The sequence below is a fragment of the Cyprinodon tularosa genome, unplaced genomic scaffold (genome assembly GCF_016077235.1).
Source record: "Cyprinodon tularosa strain WSP-4 unplaced genomic scaffold, ASM1607723v1 ctg57, whole genome shotgun sequence".
Classification (NCBI taxonomy): domain Eukaryota; kingdom Metazoa; phylum Chordata; class Actinopteri; order Cyprinodontiformes; family Cyprinodontidae; genus Cyprinodon; species Cyprinodon tularosa.
The window spans coordinates 1545368-1560469 of record NW_024039307.1 but is presented as its reverse complement, the minus strand read 5'-3'; the positions used below and the strand labels follow the sequence as shown (position 1 = coordinate 1560469).

Genomic DNA, 15102 nt, shown 5'->3' with positions numbered 1-15102 from the left:
TGAAATGATGGGTTTTTATAACAGTCTGCTGTCCCTTATTGGAGGTGGTCTGGCCTGTCTGGGTCTGTAATCTTGAGGCCCACCCGTGTGTGCCATCGGTGTGGTGCGAGTGGCTGCTGAGATAGAGGAACATATGACGCCGTGGTTCTCTTCACTTCCTGAAAATTTACACTCAACAGAAACAGCTACATGTGAAACACAGACTAAAACCTGGGCGCTGTCTTAGAGGAGAGGGAGAAAATGGACGACTTCTTGGCCTCCATTGAAACGGTTTCCCCAATGAATGAGATGGCCTAAAAGGTGAGCCTAACTGCAAAGTTTTTACGCACATTCTGTTGTAATTTGTGTTGCTTTAGATTATCTTGCACCTGCACGTCTGTGATCAACAGTTGAAAGGGCCTGCAGGAGTCTCTAATGTAAACCCGTGGAAATAGATTTAAAAGAAGCTCCTTGTGTAGTACGTTTTGGCCAGATAGTTCTCAAGTGGGGTCATCCTGCATACCTCACAGAGAAAATTTGTCCACGTTGTTGAGCTTGCATGTCAGCTTTCGCTTTACACCTAGCTTGGAGTGGAGCTGCTGGTTTTGACCAATATTCTTCTAATTAACAATAAAAAGGTCTTCTCATTAAATTGTTAGAAGTATAAAATGTACAGTTTTACTTTCATTATAAGACCTCACCCTTCATGGCTACTCTTATCTACCCTACCAGCTAAAAAAGCTTTAAAAGTGTTTACTTTCTGAACTCATCATGTCATTTCTCTCCAGCTTTGGGTCTGCTTAAGAAGCCCAAGGAGCTGCCATGGACCTCCTGGATTTCAGCGGAACACGACAGTTCCAAGAAAGAGAATTTGACAGGATGGTTGACTATCGTACAGAGAGACGAGAGTATTTACGTGGACGCAACAACGTGACTTCGTGCAGGAGCCCAACCAGACACCTTGACACAAGCCGGGTCAAAAAGCAGCTGAAAGAGAAGAGACAGCGAGAGTTTCTGAGGAGGAGATCAGTGAGCCCAGAGCCACGAACCGCGGGGTGCATTATCTGTTCCACAGATATAGATTCTTTTTCTGAGTCGTATCTGAACAGACTTTACAGATCAAGGAGGAAATGTGAGAAGCTGGCTACAAAAACACAAAGGTTCTCCTCTGCTGATGGACATCCAGAAATGATTCTAACACCAGAAAGCAGAAGAAGCGATTATCCAAGCACCAGCAAATGGGTAAATGTTTCTTGGCTATTTTGTTAGCCTTCTCCACACTTTTAGATGACAAGTGAATATATAAAGATACCTCCTCCTTATCCATCCTCTATTCTCAGGCTTCACTTTGGACAGAATCAACAACAGTAACAAAACAGGAGAAGGTTCAGGCAAGGAAACAGACATCTACCTCCTCAACAGAATCCAGCCAAAACCAGATAAAAAGTAAAAGAAACAGAAACTTTTATACATTATTTAAAAAAAAAACTACGATTAATCTCTCCTGCTAACAAAAGTTGGGGGTTTCCTCTTTCTTATAGTTCCAAACAGAAGAACCAAAACAGATAATAGGACTGCAGCGATTCACCCCAAGTCCTCCGTACAAACAGAGAAAAAGACTCTTCAAGAGATCAGCGTGCAAACAGAGTGAGTTTTATTCCATTTAAATCTTCATTAAAGGAAGGAGGATCATGTATTTTATTTATTATGGTATTTTTACCTTCTCACAGGTCTGGCTTTGTCACAGTGAGAGAATCAGTAAGTTTCAAACGGCTGCTGTTTGCATTTTTTGCTCATACTGTGTTTATATTTGATCATGACTGGTCATGTTTTTCATGCATTGCCTTGTTTGTGGTCATATTTTGTCATGATGCATGTGTGTGCCTAAAGCCTAAAAGTGAACTTTAGTGTCTGGAAACAATGTCGCTTCCCTGCAATGTTTTTCAAAGTTTAAAACAAGTGTATTACTTATTACGTTTTCAAATGTTCGATCTGTTTTGAGTATGTCTAATCTCTGTCCCTGTAGGATGTTCAGAGATTATCGGACTACTTGCAGGTAAATGAAACCACATCCTCGGCTGTTTTTGTGTTTTTCTTTCAAAGCAGATCTCTGCAAACCAATAGGCTAAAAGTTTGTGCTCAATTTGCGTTTCATCACTCTTCCGTCTGCTTTCTTTTTTCAGGAAGCCCTGTGGAGAGAGGAGACCGTGAAGAAGAAGCTGGCCGTCCTGACAGAGATCTCCACAAACCTCGTGAACTCCTCAGATGTGTTATGGACGGTAAGATGCTTCTTCTACCTTTGGGGCTGCAGTTTTGTTTATCTTTCTCACATATGATTGTCTTGTTTTGAATCCTTTTTGTTGCTCAGTTGGTTTATGCTAAAATGTGTCACAGTTTTGTACCCATCAGTAGCAGCAGAAGCAGTGTTTGGCGGCTAATTTCTCAGGAAGGCCTGTGCAGCTTGTGGTTTCAAACTTCCTGCTTCCGTTTTTCATCTATAGGACAAGTGCAAGCTGACGCTCTCTCACAGGAAGGGTGTAGCCGTCTGACAGTCACTGCTATAGGTGCAATGCATCCCCTGTAGCTTGCTTCTGAATACCCTAGTTGCAATGCATTAGACAGAACTACTGAATCAATAGAATAGGTTATTCATGTTTTAAGTAGTTTCTACCAGAGGTATGTGATCATTTTTGAAAATTTCAGCTCAAGCTGTGACCTTTCGTTGAGTGTGTGCACCTGTTAGATGAGCCCATGAACTGTTGTGTTACATGAACCATTAATTTGACATCTGCAGGTTAAAGCGTGACAGTCTCTCGTTTCCTCTCTAACCCACACAGTCTCGCTTCAGTGAAGACCTTCTGCGAAACAAGATCAAGGTTCTGGAGGCACAGCTGCAAGTCTGCCTGCAGGTAAGCAGCAGGGAGATCTGTTACAAAAATGCATCCTGGCATTTTTTTTTTTTTAAGTCAAAGATGTTCTCTTTATGACTTCTGCAAACATGCACCTTCCTTGTTCTAAACTGCTCAGATTATAATGGATGAGTTTTTTTTATTTTTATCGCATTTTATGATGATCCTTCAGTCTAACACTCTTGTATTTTTACAGAAGTTTCCCAAAGATGGAGTGAAGAAAGTGATGCTACAGATGGAGAAGCAGAGGGGAATGTATGAGGAGAAGGCCTTGGTTGCTCTACAGAAGGCTACACAGGAGAAAGCTGATGCTCTCTGTCAGGCTGAGACCCTGCAGGTGAAGTTCAATTTAAAGTTATTTGGTTTTCGTTGATCTGTGTGCTTGACTTACTGTCTTGAGGTCACCCTGTTTACATCTTGACCACAGGAAGCTCTTATAACAGCCCAAGCAGAGGCACTGAGGTGGCAGAGCCTCTACAGAGAGCTGGTGCTAAGCTCTGGACAGCTCAGGGAGAATCAGCACCACAACAACGACCAGCTGCAGCAGCTGCAGAATGAAGTCAAGGTAGGATGTTAGAGGTTTAAATCTGAGTGACTGGAATAAAGATAATAACATTGAGAATAATTAAACCTAAATGTGCATCCTGTGCAGCTATCCAGAGCCAGAGAGGTCGAGCTCAGGGATGAGGTGGTATCGCTCAGACAAGAAAAGCAGGAGCTTCAGTACAACATCTGTCTGCTGGAGGAGGATAACCAGACGTTAAGAGAGGAAATCCAAAACCTTCAAGGTGACACAAAAAATAAGAGTCATGTTTGCTCAGAGGAAGTAAATCCAACAAGCCTCAGTTATTTAAAGTCCTTTCTGTCCCACAGATGGTGGCGATGAGAGCCAGAACACCTTTATTCAGGAGCGCCTTACGTCATATGACGTCGAACCACAGCTGACCGTCAGGAGGGACTCTCAGGTGGAGGAGCAGCTCCGACTCACTCAGGAGAAGCTTCATCTTAAAGAGAAAGAGGTGAACTTAGGACAAAATCACAGCAAGCTAAATAAAGCAGGATTAAAATAAACAAAGCAAGAAATATTACGCAACCTGCCGCAAAGGTTCAAGGGCTCAATAAAAGTATTCTTTAACACCAGTTTCTATTCCAATTTATAGACACGTAACATGAATAAACAATTTTCTGTAGAAGTAAATTAGTATTAAAAACTAGAACTGCATGAAAAAGGGTCCAAGCTCTCCTTAATACTCTGACCCGGCTCACATCTACCACAGCTCACTTAGCAGGGAAAAACAAAAACTCTTTTGGACTCAGCAAACCATGGATGCTAAGAAATGTTCGGTGGTACAGAGTGAAAACATAGAGATAAAGCTTATGAGAAATTTGCTTTTGGGCTCTGGAGGTTCTTGTTGAGAAACAGCAAGTAATATGGTTTTTGCATGCAACGTATAACAGTTTTAATGAGCTATATATGAGAAATAAGTGTTAGCAATTTTATTGCAGTTGTCTAAAGAGATTTGGAGAAACAATCATTTGCTTCATCTTTAAACATTTGATTAACATCTGAAAAATAAGAGATAGAATTCACTTTAGTTCATGTTTATAAGAGTAAAACGATGATTTGTAAAATATGGTTAAAGGTTAAAGGTCAGATTTATTTGCTTATTTGGCACATACATTACTAAATTTATTTGTTTATTTCATTTAAGGCCTGCCTTTTTGTGTTTTTTTTTTCCTTTTTCAACATAAACCTCTTCAATCATAGGTCCTTTGGATCTGTTTTCTGGTTTTGAACACAAATGGCATCACCTGTCGCCATGCTTGAGAAGCTTATCCAAGCTACCGAGCCAGAAATGGGACTTTGTGCATTAGAATCTCAGTTTAAGATACCAATCTCTTTCCCCTTTTCTATATTTGGGTTCATCTCCATGAAAAATGCGCCATTTGAAGAGAATTAACAAAAAGTATTCATAGCATCATTCTTTGCCACATTATAGGTCTTGTAGTAATGCTAGCCAGCTGGGAAAAACATCAATGGATTCTATGTGTATATCTTTATTATGTTTTTAAATCTCTAAAGTAATACCTCTGTTTAAAATTTGCCAAAGTATCTATTTCATTAGAAGGGAGTTATTTTGAACTCAGGCCCTAAATATTTAGCCGCATTAGCAAGCATTTTAGTTTTGTTTTTACGTGGCTTTCTGGTTAGACAGAAAGAAAGAAAAAAAAAAACTCTTGACTATTTCAGCTTTGTTGCTTTATAATGTAATAATCTGTTTAGATTTGAGCTCCTGGGTGAGATTTATTAGGAAGTTTGTTGGAGTTATTTATTAGCTTTAGTGCCCATTTTTTAACCAAATTTTACACTGTAGAAAGAAAATGCATTTTTTTTAGAGTGTATGTACAGTAATTCCATGTTTCATCAAGAAAATAACATTTTTTGATAGTTTAAATGTAAATCCAGATATAATGCATGTTTGCTCAATTTTTGACTTTAGTGAAACTTTTATAAATAGAATTAAAGCCTGTTAGGTTGATTTTTGTCTTAAAATAGGAAATGAAGTGTAAATGCCTCTTTAGTGGGCTGCAGCTATATTCAATCTGGATCTTCTTCTTCCGTATGATCTGTGTGTGCAGTGTGAGGAGCTGCAGGCGGAGCTGCACACTATGGAGCAGGAGTGTCAGTCCAGCCAGGCCCGACTGTCACAGTGCAGAGACGAGCTCCGGCAGCTCAGCCACCGCCCCAGGAGACCAGTTAGTATTATTTTTATAGATGCATGAGTGTGTGTTTCTGTACGCTCTCATCCATCTTTCATGTGATGCTTTCCCCTCTCCTTTTAGACGCCGTGCAGCTCTTGGTGGAGGGTTTGTCTTTTCTTCCTCCTGCTCCTCGCCGTGGCAGGGGTCGCCATGTTGTGGTCGTGGCATCCACCTTTCAGGGAGCAAGTAGAAGTCCTCTGGGCCGACATAGAGACACGAATAGAGGACTATCTCATGGAAATGGCTTCTCCCCAACACTCGGGCTGTTTTAGACCAATATGATACTATAGCTAATTAAAGTTGACTTTACTGTTGTAGATTTTGTTTAGTTTTAAAAGTTAGTTAGTATGAATGTTTGTAGTTCATGTGGTAGTTTTCATGAAACTCAAAGTTTGTGTAAAGTGTTGAAAATTGACCTGTGAGTGCAGGACATAAAAAATTCAGCAATGTTTAAAACATTTTTAAGCTGTTTGCTCACAAACTGTGAGTCTAAACTTGAAATTAGTGCAAAAACAGGGAACATCTTTTGTACTGTAAAGGGACTGTGTTCCCAGACGCCTCAATTGAATAAATAAATACATGTATTTAAATAGTTTGTCTTTAAACAGATGAAGAAGCACTCTGCTGGTTCCTAGCATTTTTTTCAACCTCAACAACACATCTGGATCTTTAAAACCAAAGGAGGAACATTAAATCTGTGTTTTAGTGGTTTGCTTTGGTTTTCGTGGGTTATTGAAAGAATTATTAGGATTATTTGCTCAAATTAAGAGAGCTCACACAATAAAAAGCTGCAACCTCTCATGTTCCAGTTAAGCTTGGTCATCTGTACCTGTGGCAGATTTAAGTCAACGGATGTCATGGAGCTAAGGATTAAGGTGATGGTGAGGAGGCCTTTGCATCTAACATATTTGGTTGTTAAAATGAAAGTGGAAACAAACAAAAAAGCTGGTCTGCAGGTATAAAAAGAAAGAAGTTCTCTAATGACTAATTTCCTGAAGATTTTCCTGTTGAATATCCAGAAGTGTATAATCTCATTTACCACCTTAAACTTATATATTTTGTTGTTGTTTATTCCCTATTTTCATTGTTTTACTATCTTTTGAAATATTTCTCTTATTTCCTATCAGAGATAAACTTTTTGATTAAATCAAAATTATTTCAAATTGTCCTCTACCAGTGAGGAGATTATTCAGAAATTGTTTCAAATGTTCATCTGGGTTTATTTATTTTTTACTTTGCTGAAATAATTCATTAGAATAAAACTCTCCCTTAATGCTAATGTTATAAATTCTGTTAAGAAATGCTTTGGTCTTAGACTTATCTGCCAAACACATTTTAGTGATGGACATCTCTTGTTTGCGGTTGCTGCAGTTAAGGAAGTGCCTTTGATTATCTGACCAATCAGACTTGTTAAGAGGTGATACATATGGTCTTATTGCAAGTCATCACAATCTGAATTTATTTCATCATAATTTCATATTAAACCTAAAAAAAAAAAACAAATCTTAAAATTCACCATATTCAAAGGGTTTCACATCGGTTTCATGTGTTAACAGATTACAACTAACTTCATATATTTATTTATTTTTATTTATGTTGAAAAAAATACAGACTAAAACATAATTGTGAAGTAAAAATGTATGCAAGTTTGCCAAATTTCTTTCAAATAAATATCTTAAAAAAACACAACATGCAGAAGTGGGTAGAATGCCAAATAAATGTACTCAAGTAAAAACTATTTCAAGATATTTCTACTGTTTAGGAAATTACTCAAGTAAGTGAAAAAGTATTTGGTCAAAAGGCAATTCAAGTACTGAGTAACTTTTACTATTTAATGATGTAATCATGCAGAGTATAGTAGAAAGTTTTAGCAAATTCTTTTTGTTTTAAAGAGTTAAAAAAGTAACATTTTCCATTACAGGAATAATTGAAAGATAAACAAGAACCATTTCTTCTGTTATATAGAACAGGGTAATCTACCTCCCTAAAGTGACAGTATTAACGCATACTTTTTACGGGTACTGTATATTTCCCAGCCATCCATGTTATCAGAGTCTCTAAAGATAAAAGTGACAATAAAACTAAAAAGAATTTATTAACTTAAGTTACTCTGGGTACAGTAATACGTAATAATAAATAATAAGGACTGTGCAGTAAAAAAGTTCCCACTTTTTTTCAAAATGTTACTTAAGGAAATGTAAGTAGTGGCTTCTCACCTCTAGGGACATGCATATGTGTGCATTTAGCTCCTTTTACTCAGGTATCTCTAAGTTAACACTTAAATCCGCTCCACAAATCTGCCCATCATAAAGGAGGATCATGGAGAAACATGATTGTTAAAGGAAAATCATCGTTTTGTTTCCCGTACCAGAGTTCAAAAAGTGTATTCAGTAAACATGGAAGAAGGCGGATTGTTCGATCAGTCCAGATTTTAACGTCCTGGTCTAAATGTTAAGAAACCTCTTTCACATTACCTTGAACACTGCATATTCCACACGAGGCATGGTGGTGGTTGCATCATGCTGTGGGGAGGGTTTCTTTTCATCAGGATCTGGGGAAATGATCTGTGTTGATGGGGAAATGGATGGAGTTTAATATACGTATCTCAATCCTGTTAGAGGCTACAAAAGACTGGGTACTGCATGTTCCAGCAGAACCTCCACCAAAAACATACAGCCTGAATCAGGGTGAACTTATTTAGAGGAAACATATGATGGCTCAGTCAACTCCAGGCTGCAATCCCGTTAAGAATCCTTAGCAGCAAATTAATATTGCTATTTAAAGAGACTTCATCCAGTAGAGCTTGGGTTACTCAGTGGTTCTACTCCTGAGACTCCATTTAGAAATACTTAACTGCTCACATAGAGGAATTTAATGTTGGAGTAACTCTTACAGGGCTTCCTTTATCAAGTAGATGTTGATAGTTGGAGATGGGTGGGGTCTCCTTTAGCAGTCTCTCTAGCAACAAACCTAGAAAGGCCTTTGATTGAAGACATTTTCGAGGATGCTCAGGCTGTTCTGTATTGTTCCTCATTTGATAAAATAATGTTTGTGAAATCATCTTCAGTGGTTCTACAGGGTTTTCCAGAACTTTTTTGTCAGTTTGATGAGCTTCTTTAAGTCATTAAGAGATGAAGGCAGAAGAGAAAAGACCACACTCTGCAGCATCTTGCTGCAAATATAAAAGGATCTAAGATTCCTTAAGAAATAGGCCTACTCTCTGCTCCGACTCTTCTTGTTTAAAGCATCATGTTTGTGTCTGCAGTCCAATCTGGTGTCCAGGTGAACATCAAGGTATTTGGGCTCCTTCTTCTCTGATAGTAGTTGTAAAAGCATTTCACTTCCCTCTTGTTTCTATTGACATGGATACTCATTTCTGTTTTTTGATCCCCATTCAGAGAGATAATTGTTTCAGCGCCACATTACAAAGCAGCCAATTAACTCCCTTTGCGCAGCTGCTGAATAAATGCTAATGTATGACACATTTTTCATAATTTGATTTATTTTCATCATACTCTTTCCATGTCACACCCATGTATCGCTTTGTTTTGGTCTATTGTCCTAAAGCCTAATAGAAATGCATGGAGGGTTTAGGTTGTATAGTAAAAAAGTAAAAAAGCTGAACGGGTGTGAATACTTTTGCAAGATTTTGCATGTGAGGAAATTGATACTAAATAACTTAATTTCTGTGTTTACATATTCATAGATAATTCCAAGAATTAACACATCAGGATCATGGGTCAGGTTACTGGAATGCCCTAATCTACAAACATCAAATTTAAGGCCAACAGGCCAAAACTGCCTCCTCACAGCAACCCCTCTGCCCCCCATGAGCAAAAAAAGAAGAGGTGAATTTTCTTTCAAAGTATGCAAAGTGGCTAAAACTATAAAATAAATATAGTAATGGTATAATACCCGGGCAGTGTGCTCTATGTTAATGAAACCATGAAATGAAAATCTAATTTATACAACAGGCCCATTTACAGACCTAAAGAACGCAAAGTGGCTTTTCCTATTTGTTGTAGAGTGCTTTCTCAATGCTATTTTTAATATTTCATCAAATATTTTTGAAATAATTTCTTTCTTTCATCAATAGAATATATGTTATTTGCAAATATTTTGAATCCAATTTATAGAAATTGGGTGACGATCATGACTTTAGAGCAGGAATGATGGAAACTGGTTCCTGAAGGTTTGACATGAGAGAATGTCTAATGGTCCATTCAGGAAGAAAGCAGGATGTTGTTTTGTCTGAGATAAGAGTGATGGTGAAATGATTTTTACTAGACCGGAAACAAAAACAAAAAAGAGTTGACAAAACCAGAAGATTATTACTTACTTATTTATACATATATATATCTATGTATATCTATATCTATATCTATATCTATATCTATATCTATATATATATATATATATATATATATATATATATATATATATATATATATATATATATATATATATATATATATGTGTGTGTGTGTGTGATGCAAATATTGACTAAAAATGATTGCTTAGTAAAAAAAAAAATTATTTTGAAATGTTATTTTAAAAAGCAAATAAAGAAAAAAAATTTAAATAAAAATGAACTATCCCAGAGAAATTAAAGTACCTTGTTCATGAATAGTGAACCAAGAGATCTGTCTAGAGGTTCAGTCTGACTGAAGTTTACAGAAAACACCCGATTTCAGTGATTGCCTTAAAATGTTGCAAAAAAAACAAACTGTATAGTTCGGCAGCTCTATCAGGCTTGTTACTTATTTTATTTATTAATATATACATATACATAATATGTTAGTATATATATTTGTAATAAAGAAATTGTGTGGTTATATTATCAATGCCATCACTTTAAATTTATTTTTTATTTAATTTAATAAAAAAGATTCAAGTTTTGTTGAATAGTAAAAGTTTCAGTTGACTATGGGGTAAATAATAATAATTGTTCTTTTTGAAGATGTCTCAGTATTATGTGGTAACTTCTGGCTGTGCTTATGGCTCATTCCATGCAATTGTTCCTGAAGCTAATAGATGTAGCACCCAGCAGCCTCTATTGTCTGATAATGCTCAGACTTTAGGGACAAACGGCTCTCAATGCTCCTGTCCCATTGTTCATTATGTTGTAGTTGTTCTAACTGTTCCAGATGAAGCTCCATTCTCAGAATTCACTGATTCAGCACATCCCCAGCACACAGCCCTTGTCTTTCAAAGCCACATTTACCTGTATGTTCCCCAAAATGAACAACTGTTCAGTGCAGAGCTGGATCTCTGCTGGCCTAAGGTCCATCTGCTGGTGATCATCTCCCTGAAGGTAAGCAGGGGTCCTGAGCATCGCTCTGAAGCTTCTGTGACTCTTTCTGCAGCTGGATTTACTCCATTTTAAATTACAGAGCCTCACACGTCTGCAAGATGAGGATAGCCGGGCTTCTTCTATTTATTGGGCTGTGTGTGTTCGGTGTCACATCCTCTCTGAAAATCTGTGCCTTCAATGTTCAGAGTTTTGGTGAATCAAAGGCAAACAACAAAAGGGTCATGGGTCTTCTACTGAAGGTAATCTGGTCTGAGTTTACAGCAACTTCTGCATCAACGTGAGGAAAACCAAGCGTTTGACAAATTCTTTAATTATGTCCTCAAGATTGTTTCTCGGTGCGACTTGTGCCTCATTCAGGAGGTCCGAGACTCTAAAGGAGAAGCAATAAAAGCTTTGGTTAAGGATCTGAATAGGTAGAGACTTTTGATTTTCTGGAGAATCTGTAATCTGAGATCTGGAAGAAAGCTGTCACATTGATATCCTGATTATGTTTGCCCACAGATTTGACAAATCCAACTCCTATTCCTACGTGGAAAGTGAAAGACTTGGGAGGAAGACCTACAAAGAACAATACGTCTACATTTACAGGTGAGCAATGATTTAAGTCAAACTGAATTTATTGTGATTCAGTTGATTTGATCTAAGCCAGGTTCTTTGAACAAGCTTGGTACTGGAGAGATGCTCACATGTATCTCCTCTGTGAGCTGTAGGAAGAACATACTGACGATCAAAGAGCACTTCCAACATCCTAAACTGGAGGCAGAGGGAACCAATGAGACTGAAGTTTTTTCCAGGGAGCCTTTTGTCATCCGCGTTCAGTCCCCCACTACATGTAAGTAACACATCAGCTCATGAAATCTGGGAAATAGGAGCCCGTTGCAGTATTTACTAATATTACCACTAAGGCATAATAGTTGAAATATTCTATGTTTGAGTTTGAACCACCTGTTTAGAGTCACGCTCCTCCATCTACCAAACTTTGACTAAACCATTTCATCACCTTAATTTTGCCTTCATGTGACTCTCTGAGTGAAACATTGGACTTGCTGGTTTGATTAGGATAATTTTCCTGCTGCAAAACCAAAGAGAGTTTTAGGAGCAGAGCAGAAATGATTCCCTACATCAGTTACTGCAGGTCTTCCAAGTCCTCAAGCAGCAAAGCAGCCCCAGGTTATCATATTACCATTGCCTCATTTGATGACTACTTAATGTTGTCTGACACACTGTTTTTAAGGGATATCTTTATATATATATCATATTTTATTAACAGGGTGGTTACATTTGCACATACATACAGTAGATCTAGGTCTGTTTGGATAGAGTATATAAAGATATAAAGGGATAACAGAGCAGAGTTCATTCAGAGAGAAAACTTGATATTTGTAGAAAGATTAATCAATGTTTGGAAATATATGTGGTGCTTTGAGGTAAGCTTGTTATTAAATGTAGTTTCTTTTTCAGTGGTGAAGGATTTTGTCCTGATTGGGCAGCATACTTGTCCTAAATCAGCCATGAAGGAGATTGATGAGCTCTACGGTGTCGTCAAACAGATTCACAAGAAGTGGAAAACGGACGTAGGTCAAACTCTTCTGTTATCAGCCACGTCGCTCAATAATTCTGTTCTGTTTGTATCAAAAACATGGTTGGTTTATCTTTTATATGCATGCAGTTCATTACTATTCTCATACTTCCTCCGCTTGCTTCTTTTTGAAATTCCACCAGAATGTGATCATCCTGGGAGACCTAAATGCCGGCTGCAACTATGTCACCATTAAAGGGTGGAAAGCTGTGCGTCTGAGGAATAACCCCAAATTTCATTGGCTAATAGGAGACGAACAAGACACGGCAGTCAGAGAGAGGACTCGGTGCGCCTATGACAGGTCAAACTCAAACTTACACATAGATCTTTCTTTTGTGTATAAATCAATTATAGGCATACATAAAAGATATCTAATGAGATATGATTTATCAGTACCAGCTCCATCATAATGCAGTCTAAAGCATTTGTTCATTAAAAAACTAACTACCAAGAGCGCTACAAAGATCTAACCTCATTGAAGCATTTATCTCTCTCTCTCACTTTTAAACAAAATGTTGAGCTCCATTATATATTAAGCCATATTTGTAATATGAGTGTTTGCAACATAGTATTGCTAAAGCATTTGGCAGCTTATTAGATTTCAAGAGACATGCATTAGTACTTTGGGTGTAATAAAGTTTTTGGTCAATTCTTCTCCCCTTGAAGTACAAACTCTGCATAACTAGCAGCAAACAAAATGCTTAACAATGATTCTTGGGGCTAAGTTCAGCATGAGAATATTAGGGATGAGTATTGGGATGGATGTTGCGATACGGTATGTGTCGTAATACGATAATATCACGATACTGAAATATCACTGTATATTGTGATATTTTACCCAGCTATCAAAATTCGATTTATAGATAAAAAAGCAAGAGCTGTATATATATTCATCAGAGGATATTGATGATTTAGTTATTTTGGTATCCATGTTGCTTGGGGTTTGAGTCAGTCCATGTCTTCTACTATGACTGCCTCAACCAAAAAAATCTCGCTGTGTGGCACAGAAAATGAGCTTCACAGTGCCATCTACCAAAGTGGCGGTGCAGAGGTAGCCCATTTTCTCTCATTGTTTTAGGTTAAATGTTTTTATTTTTAAATCGATATTATATTGGCCAGCCAATAATCAAGATAAAATCAAGATTTTCCCCACACCCCTAGTGAATATGAGTGTGAACATGTGAATGAATGTAGAGTAAAACTTTTCCCCAAACTGGAAAACAGCACACACTATAAGAACATATAGGAAGGATATGGATTTATCAAAATAGATATTATCATCACTAGTTTATATTACTATGTAGTAACTATTCACTTTTCTAATATCATTCAACTTTATGCAAAAGCCTTTGCAGATAACTTGATATTTTAAGATCAAGACTTAAGTTTAAAGGGAATGTTTGAGAGAGAAACCAGCAAATTTAATGAAGAGCATTTGAGCACCAGGCAGCTCTGTATCAGAAAGTAACAACAGCTGTTTGTCCATCGATCATCAAATGTGAAAATAAATAACAGAAAAACACCAATTTTGATTAAAAACATATTGCTCTATGATGAGGAGGTTTTGGAAGCATTGAAAACACTTTTTTCACATCAACTGATCAGCAACAGGATTACTAATAGAGAAGAAGACAACAGGAAGTAGTAGGAAAATGATGGGTTATCATTAGAAGACTTATTTCCATGTGATGCTGTCACATGTCAAAATATGTGTTTGAGTTCGCCCCAAGGTCCTCCTTCCAGGGGCCCCCAGCTGTTTTCATCTGGCACAGGGCCTGGATGGTTGGTGGTTCCTTTCTTTGGAATCCAGACCCAAGGTGATAACATTAGAAAATCAAATCTGGAACATCGAATCAAAACAACTCTCAAGGAACTCTAAAGATCGTTAGAACATAGATAAACAAAATGTAGATTTTAGCCACATTATGGATAAAACTTCGTAACCAAAGCCTGGTAAAATGAATCATGTTAAATACATCTGATTCTTACTGGTTATATTTCTAAGATTATTCTCTTATCATCAGGGGAATAAAACATTATTTTAGCTTCAGTGAAAGTCATGATGGAAACCTTATCTAAAAGCCTTGTATTTTCTTTGTCTGATGGCCACCATTAATACCAGATAAAATATGCTGTTGCAATTGTTCCACGCAGGATTATCGTTCATGGGCAGGAGATTATTTCTGGTGTGGTTCCTGGTTCAGCTCAAGTATTTAACTTTAAAGAGAATTTCCATCTCACAGAGCAAGAGGTATGTATGGCAAATAAAGGATTTTAACTTGATCCTGCTTTTGTTATGATGATATTCATGTTACTTTGTCACTTCAGGCTCTTGAAGTAAGTGATCATTTTCCTGTTGAAGTTGACCTGAAACCCACTCATCGCTACCTACTCCGCAACGAGCTGTAGATCAATGCAGACCATCTTTATTTAAGCATATATTAAATGAACACATTAATTGTTGCTTTCTTTTAATTAAAATAAAACAATCAAGAAAAAAACCCTCTTATAGTTTTGGTATTTTTAGTCTCACTCCTAATCAGAGTGGCATTGCACTC

The 15102-nt window shown here is 37.3% G+C and overlaps 2 protein-coding genes across 3 annotated transcripts; both read left to right on the top strand.

The window, feature by feature from the left end:
• The first annotated feature begins 130 nt into the window (after positions 1 to 130).
• LOC119797044 (TRAF3-interacting JNK-activating modulator) lies at positions 131 to 6267 on the top strand. Its single transcript, XM_038305911.1, has 14 exons — positions 131 to 300; positions 768 to 1221; positions 1320 to 1425; positions 1521 to 1626; positions 1710 to 1737; positions 2006 to 2035; positions 2163 to 2258; positions 2817 to 2888; positions 3085 to 3225; positions 3316 to 3453; positions 3541 to 3676; positions 3762 to 3907; positions 5529 to 5645; positions 5733 to 6267. Exons 2-14 carry the CDS (start codon positions 802 to 804, stop codon positions 5931 to 5933), a joined length of 1737 nt encoding a protein of 578 aa, XP_038161839.1. The 5' UTR covers positions 131 to 300; positions 768 to 801; the 3' UTR covers positions 5934 to 6267.
• A 4583-nt stretch (positions 6268 to 10850) lies between these two features.
• On the top strand, positions 10851 to 15045 carry dnase1l1l (deoxyribonuclease I-like 1-like). 2 transcript variants are annotated; one of them, XM_038305910.1, is made up of 9 exons: positions 10851 to 10965; positions 11045 to 11204; positions 11290 to 11378; positions 11467 to 11553; positions 11676 to 11797; positions 12427 to 12539; positions 12688 to 12845; positions 14699 to 14795; positions 14873 to 15045. In XM_038305910.1, the coding sequence occupies exons 2-9, from the start codon at positions 11064 to 11066 to the stop codon at positions 14951 to 14953; spliced, it is 888 nt and encodes a 295-aa protein (XP_038161838.1). In that variant the 5' UTR covers positions 10851 to 10965; positions 11045 to 11063; the 3' UTR covers positions 14954 to 15045. The 2 variants fall into 2 exon arrangements, with proteins under 2 accessions (XP_038161838.1, XP_038161837.1); XM_038305909.1 differs by having other exon boundaries at positions 11670 to 11797.
• Positions 15046 to 15102: the final 57 nt, after the last annotated feature.